General features: G+C 35.6%; 2 protein-coding genes across 13 annotated transcripts in view; one reads left to right on the top strand and one right to left on the bottom strand.

The window, feature by feature from the left end:
- Positions 1-6,876, top strand: part of fam228a (family with sequence similarity 228 member A) — a 79,333-nt gene extending 72,457 nt beyond the window's left edge. For 3 of the 4 annotated variants that reach the window (XM_072556845.1, XM_072556857.1, XM_072556838.1), the window contains one exon: positions 5,741-6,876. In XM_072556845.1, coding sequence (XP_072412946.1) covers positions 5,741-5,774 — 34 coding nt within the window. In that variant the 3' untranslated portion in view covers positions 5,775-6,876. Of the gene's footprint in view, positions 1-2,888; positions 2,963-5,740 lie in introns of all 4 variants that reach the window. The other variant, XR_011954614.1, reaches the window with a different exon arrangement.
- The window catches only part of itsn2b (intersectin 2b), a 202,361-nt gene continuing 196,260 nt past the window's right edge, over positions 6,812-12,912 (bottom strand). For all 9 annotated transcript variants that reach the window (XM_072556764.1, XM_072556757.1, XM_072556772.1 and 6 more), the window contains 2 exons: positions 12,476-12,649; positions 6,812-11,221 (listed from right to left, as the gene is read on the bottom strand). In XM_072556764.1, coding sequence (XP_072412865.1) covers positions 11,064-11,221; positions 12,476-12,649 — 332 coding nt within the window. In that variant the 3' untranslated portion in view covers positions 6,812-11,063. The remainder of the gene's footprint in view (positions 11,222-12,475; positions 12,650-12,912) is intronic.

Raw genomic sequence — 12,912 nt, 5'->3', positions numbered from 1 at the left:
ACATGTGAAGCTTAACACCATCCTCAACAGAGCAGCTAACTAGATAGCACCTCATTTACCACCTTAAATATTCACTCTTTCCACCATCAATATAGCCAGGCTATAGTGTGCACTATCCATTAGATGCACTGCAGCTATTTTGCAAAGTTTTATTTTCAAAATGACCTTCCAAGTCTATGAGCTCTTCCACCTGTAAGGACAAGGGAAACACACATGGAAATATCACTGCCTGCTAAATTCCTTTCCAAGTGTCACACTATTCTGAACTGAAACTTTTTTATTGTTTCTTAGATGTCAGTGCATCAAGGTCTTGGAACTGCCTAACTAAAAGCACTGTCGATGTGCTTGCACTATATGGACTGCAGTGGTTCAATTTATTCTCACCATTAGAGTAGTAAGTGCTAGCCGAGCCATTAATGCCCATAATCTCATGAACCAAGCTTAAAGAAACTACGAACTATCTCTTGGTGATGTCATCTAAAAGCCCATCAGCTGTCTCATGTACACTGATGACATCATCTCTACCTATCACCTCTCTCAACACCTCCAGTATTGTTACCAGCTTGTCTGCCATCACATAATGGTCAAAAGTGTCTTCTGATTAAACATTTGAAATATGTCTTTGGACCCCACCACAGATTCTGTTATCTAACCACTGACTTGGAATAAAACAGGTCTTTCTAAACCTGGATACCCTGTCTGATACTACTGATCTGCTGTTATGTTCTTTGTCCTGCCTTAGCCCATTTGCTGCTAAAACCCTCCCTTATGTTTCTTAATCTCCATATGTAACTAGCCACACCCTCCATATTCATTGAGAGGATTATTGAACAAATGCTAGGTTTGAACCCAGTTTCACAAGGATGCAGACAAAGCTGCTCAATCAACTTTGATAGACCGGGTTCTGCGTTTGGAATGCAAAATGTGTCATCCCTGCCAGATCTGGTTTTCCCAACTTTCACATGGCCAGTGTTCCAGGGGAGGACAAAGAAAATAATTAAAACATACTCTGAAACTCTCTTTGAAGAGCGGCAGCATTGATATTGATGATGTGAAAAAGTTTGCTGATATTTTTGTTCAAAATGGTGACAATTTGTCATCAAGCTGGATCACATTATTTTGAATTGTAGCCTCTTATTAATGAGTATTGTTGCAGCAGAGAATGGAAGAAACAGAAACAAATTACAATCTGGATTCCACTAACTCATGGGATATCTTGGCCCATGCTCACAAAGATCTGTTAGTCAAGACTTGGTTTGTTCAGTCACATGAAGATCTGTGGCAAAAATCCATAACTCTGAGTAGGCAACATCCTTGATTCAAGGGTCTACTACCATAGCCGTTGACAACTTGACTATTCCAGTGCTCTTCTGACCAGCTTCCCATCTTACATCTGTTATGACCAGATGAAGAGGGATAGACTAGTTTTCCTCATTTCCCACTTCTTATTTGGCTGTACCAGGATTTTGAATTTTTAAATGGATTCAGTATTGTTTTTTTCAGTGCAGACCAGTGCATTAAGTATTCTTCAGTTAAACATTAAGAATTAGTTTATTGTGCTAAAGCCTAAGGTAGAAAATATTAATACCTTACTTCAATATACAAAAACATTGTGCTTCCTGCTTACACATGTAAACATGTACAGACACCGGTATCCTGGAGAAATATACAACTTGGCAGAGTTTCAGACATTAAATTTGGCTTGGTTAAAATTAGATGAAAGAAGAGGGGCATCAATAAAGATTCATGCTTTTGGATCTATAGGCACTGGTGCTTAAGCTGAAACCATTTGTTTAAATGTGGTTGGTATTTTTTTCCTCCTGGAAAACAATGTAGTAGATACTTTCAGTAAAGCTTTTGTTTGCTATAAGACTATTCTTTCTTTCTCAGCAAGACTGGGTTCAAAGCTTAGATGCTGTGTTGGAGAGAGATGGTCAATTTGGCAGGTTGTGTTCTCTGCTCAAAAACAAATTCAAGCTTTCACACACGAGGTTACATTACTTCTCTCCAGGTTGCTTGTATATTCTAAAAGTCAGTTGATCAGCTTATGTCTGTAACAATTTCCTTGTAACCATTGCAATAGTGCTGAGTTTCAATGGGCCGAGTACTAACACCTGAATGATTCACCCTTCATCTTAATGACATGGGAAGAAGCTGTTCATACCTCCAGAACTGCCATTAGTATCTCCTCCAGAGAACCCATCTTCCATTAACATAGGACGGAGTCACACAGATGCAAGTTGGCAATCATAAATCAGTGTCTTAATTTTAGTGAAATTTCCTCTTTAAAACTTAAAATGTATGACCAACTGTCAAATTTAAATCCATAAAGCACATCTTCATAATACATCTTTCACTTATATCCTAATGCAAGATCACACTAAATTCTTTTCAACCATCACCCCGTACCTGCTGATCTTCTAATACTTAAATATTGTCATCTTTTCAGTTACAGAGGGAGATAAACATATTCTCCCCTTCTTATTTCTGTTGCTGGTCAGGTTTGTATCAGATGTGGAAATCTTGGAGAGATGACAATAATATGGGTTAATAAATGAAAATCGGCATGGATTATTAAAAGCAAATCATATTCATTGATGGAACAATAGAGGGATTTGATTAGGATTACAATTGACGCTGATGCAGACTTTCAAAAAATCATTTTAACAAATATCTCATAATTGACTTATGACACGTTTAAGATCTTGGGATTCATTTGATACTGTTAGCTTGGATGCAACAGTGGTTAAGGGATAAAAAGCATAACCAACAATTGGGGTGAAAGATTGTTTTGTAGACTAGATATACAGTGAAGTCTCTCAGGGGATCAGTACTAGGATCACTGGTTCTTCTAATAAATGAACATGGTGTGTTTTCTGTGTTTGCAGATGACACTTGTAAAATGGATCAAATAGTGAAGATGACAGTAACAGACTTCAAAGGGATACAGTCGTGTGAAATGGTCAGACTTGTGACAAATTACATTTTTATAAAGTTGTGCCTTTTAATAGGATGATAGGCAATATAGATTAAATGTGCAATTCAAGTAGAATCATAGGAACAGATATCTGGGCTTGTCCGGACAAAAGTGTTTGAATATGGCAGAGCAAGTTGAGAAGGATTTATTTTTAAAATGTGGGATCTAATTATTTTGATTAGGTCTCAGCTTATGCACTGTATTCATGAAAATATGATGTTGGACTGGGGTGGACAAAGTCAGAAGTCACATGACACTAGGTTATATAGGTTTATTTAAAGTCACAAGCTTTTGGAGTGCTACTTCTTTATCAGATGACCTTGACTTGGTTCATGTTTTTATGGTCAGAAGTCACACAACACAAGAGTAGGCCATTCAGTATGAACAGAGTTGATCCGAAGGCAACCTTTTAATCTGCATTTTCACCCACCTCTGATGACCTTGCAACCTCTTGATTAACAATATATCCACCTCTGTCTTAAAAATATTCAAGGACAATTTTTTTCAGGACTTACTACACAGGAAAAAAAGTCACTTCATCTCGGCTTTAAATGGCAACACCAGATTTTGAAACTGTGATCTTATTTGTAGAAACCACAAGAATCATCATCCTCCCCATATCCACAGTGTCATGACCCCTCAGAATCTTATATGCTTCAATTAAGTTGCCTTGTGTTCATCTAAACTGCAGTGGACTCAAGCCTAGCTTTTGCAACCTGATCTTAAGACAATCTACCGATTCTAGTTATATTAAGCTAAACCTTATTTGAATCGGTTGCAACTCATTTCAATTCTTCCTTAAGTGAGGTAATTAGTATTGTGCAAAGTATTCTAGATGTGGTCTCACCAGTTCCTTACATAACTGAAGCATAATCTCGCTACTTTTGTATTCAGTTCCCCTTGCAAGAAATGATAACATTCTCTTAACTTTCTTGCCATACTTGCATACTAACATTTTGTGATTCATGCGCTAGAGATCCCTTTGCAATTTAGAGTTTTACAATCTCTGACCAGTTAGATGATGTGCTTTTTGACTTTTCCTGACAAAATTGATAATTCCAGACTTTTTTCCACTGTATCCATTTTCTAGAACTTTGTCCACTCATAATCTATCGATATGTCCCTGTAGTGTCCTTATAAGCTAATGTCGATTTTCCTACTTTTTGGATGCCGCCTGACCTGCTGTGCTTTTCCAGCACCACTCTAATCTAGACTGATTTCCAGCATCTGCAGTCCTCACTTTTGCCTATCTTCCTAATTATCCTGGTATAATCAATAAATGTGGTTACCATATTTCAATTCTGGGCACAAAACTTTCAGAAATATGACAAATCCTTAGAGAGAGCACAGCAGAAAGGTGGTAGAATGATATCAGGTAGGAGGAACTTGAGCTTTGCATGGAAAAACACAAGAGATTTAACAGGATGTTGCCAAGTATGGAAGATTTGAGTTATAAAGGATGGATATTTTTTCACTGGAGTGCAGGAGGTTGACGCGAACTTATAAAATAACGAGGGTTATAGTAAGAGCTAATGGATTGGGGGATTTCAAGACCTGGAGGCACATTTTTAGGGTGAGAGGAGAAAGATTTAAAGACACAGGCAAAATTGTTTTCACAGAGTAGTTCACGTGTAGAATGAACTTCCTAGGAAGTGGTCGATGTAGGTAAAATTAATACGTTTGAAAAAGAGTTGGATAAGTACATGGATTGGAAAGGCTTGGAGGGATACAGGCCAGGAGCAGACAGGTGGGACTTGTTTAGTTTGGGATTATGGTCCGGGGCACGGACTGTTTGGACCAAAGGGTCTGTTTCTGTGATGTATGACTTAATTTTCTTGGTTCTAAGGACAATCATAGAATTGTAAAGAGATTTGATAAAATCCTAAAAGGTTTTGATTGAGTAAATAAGGAGAAACTTCCAACAGTTGAGGGTGTCAGTAACCATTAATCATAGATTTAGTGTGATTGACAAAATCATAAGACATAATATGGAGAAAGAAGTCTTTTTACACAGGAATGTGGTTCTGAATGTACTGCCTTAAAGGGATGGGTGGAAGGCAATTCAGTCATAAGCAATTCAGTCATAATTTGCAAATAACTGTTGATTGAATAGCTCAAAGGGCAGAAAAAGCACAGGATTGTGATTAATTGGATATTTCTATGTAAGATTTGGCACAGGTACAGTGGCCTAAATGGCCACTTCCTATATTGTGCCATTCTATGATCTTTAAAACCCATCTTTAACCAAGCCATATGTCTGATGATGCCATATGCCATTCCTGAAGAAGGGTTTTTACCTGAAGTCGATTTTCCTACTCCTTGGATACTGCCTGACCTGCTATGCTTTTCCAGCACCACTCTAATCTTGACTCTTATCTCCAGTATCCACTTTTGCCATACGCCTGATGTATTCTCCTTTAGTTGGCTCCAAACTGATTTATCTGTTTACACTCTTACTAAACCAAACCAAAATGCTTCCAGTATTAAATACTCATAAATGCATGTCTTGGTATTGTGAAGTTCAAAGCTGCAGGGGATTATTTTATCAGTTTTATAATGAAATTCATATTCTGATGTAAGGTTGTTGACTTGGAATATTAACATCTATTGACAGATGCTGTCATGCTTGCTTATTTACAACATTTTGCTCTGATTTGATTTCCAGCATGTCATATTTTGCTTTAAAATGTGTTAAGTCAGTTTAGTGCTGAAATTATGAACATTGAATTTTTTTAACATTACTTTTATTTTATCTGTACGAAGGAAACGGATGACTTGGAGAAGTAGACATATGTGAGTTCATCATCCATTTTTATTGGGAAGACGCAGATTTATAAGAAGCTTTTCCAGGACTGACCTTCCGCACCATGGAGCAATAGACGTTCCAGATTTGTTTAACTTAGTTTAATGTGTGTCGTAGGCCAGCTCCTGAAAGTAGTCTTTGGCTTATTGCACAACTACCTCCAAAACTAACTGGAAATAAAATGTTACATAATGTGAATGCATGAGTTTTAATAAGAACGCAGTAACAGCTATTAGTTTAGAAGAGAGTGCCAAAATCTGTGAGAAGTAATTTACTGCACAAATTTAGTCATTTACTTGATAAGTAGCAAAGAATAGAATTGACAATGTAATAGTAATTCATGTCACTTACTGAATGTATCAGTTAGCTAAAATGAAAATAAAACCCAAGATAAGGAAATCTAAAACCAGAGAAGTCTGGATATACTTGGGTCAGGTAGCATCCATGGCCTTCTGGAGGAGGATACGAGATCTGAAACATCCTCTATTTCTCCACGAATGCTGTTTACAGCTACTTTGGTTTTCATTTATAAAATATTTCAGGCCTAGCACAAGTACTTTGGGGTTGAGAGAATAATTTGATCAAATAATTTGCTGTCAGCTATTAGCAGATTAAGGTGAGTCCTCTGGGGACCCAGCAAATGGACAGCTGGAAAACTGAATTGAGATGTTGATAATACTGTACACATATTGTTGGTTAAGCATTTGACCCTCAATTTTGCACTGATTCTGCTTTTCAAAAAGAGGAAGGTCATAGTGACATATTCTATTTGTCGTGTAAGGAGTATAGATAAAATCAAAGGTGACATTATAGGTGGTAAGGCAATAATAGTAAAATATTGAACATGCTTTCAGATCTACTTTAAACAAAATGTTCTAGTAATGTAGCATACATGAAGTACTGCACTGCAGAGTTAACTGAGCTTGTGCACTCAAGTTCTCAATTTACATATGGTCTCCTGGTCAGAAGATAAAGTTAGTTAATAAAACAATTATTTCCATAAAGCAAAATAGGGACGGAAATACAATTCAGTAATTTAAGTGTCAATTTTATTGACAACACTGTAGAGAATTGTTATCAAACCAAATATTATACAACAAAATTCAATCTACAAAATATGAAGCAACTGAGACATACCACAGTAGTGCAAAGAGATTATCTACAGTAGACTGCATAGGATGGGCTATGGCATAAAAGTAACAGATTCCTTAAAAAATAGTTTCACATGATTCAACACAAAAAACAAAACATGCGTGCCAAGACTAATATTAACTATTTAATGTCCAGTACATTCCCTCTTTAAAATGCTTGTTCTCAGTACTAGTAACAGTTTGACAGTGGTTTGACTGAATTATTAAAGAGGTTTAATACCTCACAGTGTGTATTCATAACCCTAATAGCAATTTCTCCTGTATAGGTAAGAAAAATATTTGGCAAAATAGACATTCCCTGTTCCCTCATTTATAATATACATTTTTGCACTCAAGAAAACTAATGCTGCATGACATACAGCTATTTTGGATTTTTATACATTCAATTTTTAAAAGTCAGGTGCAAACATTTTAAATAACCATTAAAGACACCATATTGTGGTATGGTCTGGCAGTCAATACCAATTTTCTAGCAGCTTGGCCAACTGTACAACGATTGTTTTCAACATAGTTGGAAATAGAAGTCACCATTAAACCACTATATAATTCTACAGTTTAGCATCTTTCTTTGAAATTATGTTTTCAGAATGATCAAAATCTTCACATTGAACATTTCTTGCCATTTTATTGGATGCTGTGCAGTCAGTGCAACAGCTGGAATGGTTTTCAAACACTGCAGCAGACAGATAGCAGCAGAGGTGCTGAAATAATTTCTGTATAAACTAAGCATACCAGTGATTAGAAAATATATTGGGAAATATTCAGAAGAGCCTTACTGGAATCCCAGAACTCTGCCACCTTTCATTGCAAATTCCTGCTTGACCACCAGGTAAATTAAAAAAATCACAATTAAAGATTGTAACCCACAAGATTCAATTTAGCAATAGAATGATAATTGCAGCCAGTTATTGATAAAATTGGAAAGGAATTATATTTGTTTTGGATCAAGCAGTGAGAAAAAGAATAGATTTGTAATAGCAGAATTGGAAGAATCTCTCTTTATCCTTGTTTCTCTCAACCTCTCTTGACAAATCGTGCTGTGATCAAATTGGAGAAATATCCATTCAGTCAGGACTCAAGGATATCTATACATCTTGCCACTGCTGAGGATACAGGAAATCAATTGAACTGTGACCTCAGGTTAAGGATTAATATACCTTTCTTATTAAACTTTATACCTGGGTTTGTGTGTTTCTCTTTATCTTTTCCTTGGTATTAGTAAAAATCCCTCTTTCTCACATCAAAACCTTGTGTTTGACCAGTACTACGTTTTAATTCAAGTGAGATATAGCTGCATGCTAAACATTTAAAACTTCTGTTATGGTCAACAATGGGGTTAAGAAGAGGAGAGCTGATTCACCCCTCCTCACCTAGTTGTAACAGTGCCTGCCCAGCATCCCAGTAGTTACACATAGTTTCACTTATTCAGCAATAATTCTAAGAAAAAGAATCTTCAGTGACTTGGCAGATAAATTCACCAATGGTATGGTTTTGAACTACACTCAAAGAATGATCTGCAACTAATAATTAGCCTCTGGAAGGTTGGCTATATAATTAAGGGCTCAATTTGTTTGTTTAGGACATGGAGCAAAATCCACAAGCTTTTACCATTGGTTACATTCCACTAGATACCTAATATTCATGTTCTTCATCAAACTCCCTCCTCCATTCATAATGTTTACTCACATAAAATGAATAGTGAGTTGTATAAGTTACCTAAACTGCAAGAATGAAAGCAGCACATAAAGGATAATTCTGGGTGTTACCAGTCATTTATTCCTCACCTTCTCCATCAATTACCAATGATTTATTTTTAAATTAATGCATTTAATTTGAACTAACAATAATAATACTGAGTTCTCACATGTAATTTGTACAATTAAATAGAAAGAAAGTAGTTTATTGACCTGACAAAGGGTAATTAATTTGACACTTTGTTTCCATTGAGCACTTCCAACATTTTGTGTTTTGTTTGTTTTTCATTTATTGATTATACCTGACAGTCAGGAAGAATTCACGTGAAAGCTTTGTCTAACCAGGAGCACGTGCTCCAAATTATAAAATGAAGGACTCCACAGCTCGGAGCTCGCCGAATTAGTTTACAGTAGTTCTGTATCGAACAATTAATATTGCTGACCACATACATTATATCACTTTATAGCACCCTTCCACTAAACACAGCTGCAATAATGAATCTTCTGTTTTCCAAGGCTAAGGAATACAGATGAAGAAAGATTTGAATTGTCTTCAGTAATGAATACCAGAAAGTGATTTTAAAACGTTTTTGTATCATTTAACTGCACATTGCAGTGATGCCATGTGTATTACAAATACATCTTAAAAATAAACTTGTTGTTCAAGCAGGAAAAACAAAAATGTGGCAGTAAGTTCAAAATAAAGATTATTTATAACACTTGAAATGAAGACTATGTGAAAGCCCACTGCACAGCAGAATGACATTTAAACTGCTTTCATATATTTCACATTGATAGCTGGATTCTCAATAAAAAAAATGGATAAGAACAATGACAAAAGACATGAAATAGATACTGGTGAACAGTGCACTTGCATTCATCTTAGGGTATGCCTTCACTCTGTAGCCAAAATAATGCTGGTAGTTTGTTAGATAAAACCAGAAAAGAAGTGCAGAACCAGTCAATCAACAACTGGGAATGACATCCTTTGGGTGTAACCTTTCATAACTACCTAAACCAATGTGTCTTTCACATTCTGACCAACCTGCTGGCCATTTACAACATATTTTATCAATGTAGTTATAATTTTATGAAAGGTTCGTGAAGTCTGGTCAAAACTGAACTGTGGCTTCTCATTCGACCAGTAGAAAATTGAATGCACCAAGTCATTTCAGCCTTATCTAATCTCTCATTCTGTCTGAACAGGCTTTCTGCTGGTAATGTTTCTCTCAAATTAAGGATGGACAAGTACAAAGCATACATCTGTTAAAAAAAACTAAGACCTTAAATATGCAATGTAAACCAACCTATTGAAAGCTGAGAATCTAGTCATCAAATATAGCCTGATTTTATAAAAATATTTGACCAATAAAATATGAAATTATGAGATAACACCAATGGTAAAATTATTTTTGTCAACATATAGAAAATTTGCTGAAAGTGACAAAACCATTGGTATAGTTCATATATGCTTCTGTACTCTAGATGACAAATATTTTGACATATGGCTAGATATGTAGGAGAAATAATTTTTCAAAAATAAGATTTAGTTTTCAAACTACAAACTGAACTGAGTTAAGACCAAATTTGAATAATATTAACTGCAGACGAAAACTGCTGCCATAGTAAAGATTTCTTTTATATTGTACAGAAAACAATTTGTTTTTATGCAGCGCAAAGTTCTACGGAAGTTTTTATTTCAAATTCTTCAGTAGCTGTGGACCTCTGTTTCAGTGTTGAGCTATAAGAATCAGCTAACAACTCCAATAAATATCTTGACATATGATTTAGTGTACACCATCATCTTTCATTAACTGTATGATGCCTTTCTTTTTTACTCAAAGCTGTTCAGTTCAAAGTATATTCAAATTTTGTTCAATTACTTCAAAAAATGCTTCTAAAAGTACAGTTTTTACAATTATAGAGAAATTTCCAATCATTGCAAAAGCTGTATGTTTACAAATTTACAAAAACTCAATTGTTGCTTGACTTCTTAGACTCTGCATAGAATACAAGTCCCTTGTTTTACTCTGTTTAATGAACCGTCAGGAGTGAAGTCACTGTTCACTTAGTTTTGAGTAGTTCTAAGCCAATAAGCCCATCTTCAATTGGGGAAAAATAATTTGGCTTTCTTCTTGTCTTCATGACTGAAGCTTGGATTTAAAATTCCTCCATGATCACTGGAGAAAATTTACACTGAGAGAAATAGGCAGAAAGTGGCAACCAAAGAGGAAGAATATTTATGATTTCAGCGCAACAAGAAAAGAAACTGGCACCTATTTGGCTATAACCATTGCTGAACATCACAGTGTACATGGTTATGAGGTTTAATTTGTTGGACTTCCTCCATAATTCTAGAAAAAATATTATCACCAATAAATGATTGCCATTATTTTAGCTCTGAATATTAAAGTTCATAAGATTTCGAAGCTTCAATTTCAGAGTAATGTCTTCTGTTCATATAGTTGAAGATCAAGGCGAACCCATACCTCACCAGTTGGGACTTCATGCAAAAGAAGGCGCTTTGTAGTTGGCCCCTTGCCTTCTTGCTCCTTTTTGATTGTTGCTACCGGAACCTCTGTCCGACCTAGGAAATCTGGCCAGAATATTACAAAACGTTATTGCTGAGAAATCATTTGTTTCTCTACTCTCCATTCCCTTGTATTTCAGTTCCTTAATATGCAGCCTCATATTACATAATGCTTTAAATCCTTCCTGAGATATACAGACCATGTATTGAATGTGAAACAAAGAGACACGAATAGATGGGATGAAACAGGCAATCAAGAAGACATGGCAGATATTTAAATTTTCTATTACGAAGACCATCAGGATTGGATCAAAAAATGACATTGGTAGGAAGTCCAGAACTAGGTTGTACTGATGAATTTGGGACAGGAAAATACAAAAATAAACAGGAAGACAAAGTTTCTCTCAAAAAAAGGTAATATCAGCTTAACAAGTGAAATTTTGACTGCATTCAAAACCTAAAATAATTTTTTTTGCCAACTACATTTCAGAAGAATATGAAAAGTACTTTTGATGCCTTCTTCAATATGTTTGGAAATGAAACCCTAAATTGGCTAACACACTTGTTTCACTACTTCTCATTTGCCCATATAATGAGTGCCATACACTGGTAATATGACCATTGTGAATGAATTTAAAGAAAGTCTGGAAATACTCAAAGTCAGGCAGTACCTATGGTGAAAGAAACAAGAGTTACCATTTAAGGTCATTGATTTTTCAACTGAACTGAAGGGAAAATATAGAGTTGAGATAAACAGAAACCAGTTCATTGAGGCAGGAGCAGGCTGAGCAATAGGCCTACCACCATAACTGTGTTTATGGTATCTTGGTAAGGAGGTAGAACTAAGCTCTCATTTGATCTGATGAAGTATCATCAACCTGAAATGTTAACTGTTCCTCTCCACAAATGCTGCCTGATCTGCTGAGTGCTTCCAGCATTTTCCGTTCTTAATTTGTATTTCCAGCATCCATAGTAATTTATTTTCATATCATGGATGAACCTACTGATTAGTGGATTGAGAGAAAGGCCTGTATGAGGAGAAAATGTCTAAATAAATAAAAATAATTACAGTTGTTTTCTCCATTATTTACTGAACCATATTTTCAATTGATAGGAAGATAATATTTCATGCCTGATTTGCTGAACATAAACATTCTAATAATTCAAACGTTATTTTTCAGTTGGTCCCTGTTTTCTCACTTACGAGAAATGCATTGAGTGGTACTTTTAGAAAAATCAAAATATTATAATTTCATGTACAGTATTCTCTTTGGACTACTTACTCTCTGCTGAAATAAAGACTATTATTAGAACTCTTACCATCAGGTGAAAACTGATCCCTTTCAAAGACTGTGATACACAATACATCTTGGTAAATGTCCTTGATAAAGAACTGGCAGTTAAAGTTCCACTTGGGGTTCAAAGTATCTGACAGTGTTCTGGTCGTGTAACATTGGGATCCCATGGTGACTTCACAGTAGGGATTGCTCTTTCCTAGTAAAAACATGGACCAGATAAGATGTTTAAGTGACAGTTACATCTGCATTTCAGACAAAATATTTTCACAAAACATTTGTTATGGGAATAATTCTTTATTCCTGATTAGTTAGGAGGTACCTTTACTTACTGAAATAAAAGACCATGAGTCATTACTAAATTTCTGTAGCACATACTCGTATACAAACCTGATACTGAAAATTATTGGCAAAGGCAGACAAGTAGTCTGTTAAGACCATAAGACCATAAGACATAGGAGT

This window comes from Chiloscyllium punctatum, chromosome 3 (assembly GCF_047496795.1).
Source record: "Chiloscyllium punctatum isolate Juve2018m chromosome 3, sChiPun1.3, whole genome shotgun sequence".
Classification (NCBI taxonomy): Eukaryota; Metazoa; Chordata; class Chondrichthyes; order Orectolobiformes; family Hemiscylliidae; genus Chiloscyllium; species Chiloscyllium punctatum.
This window is presented reverse-complemented; position numbering and strand designations above follow the sequence as displayed.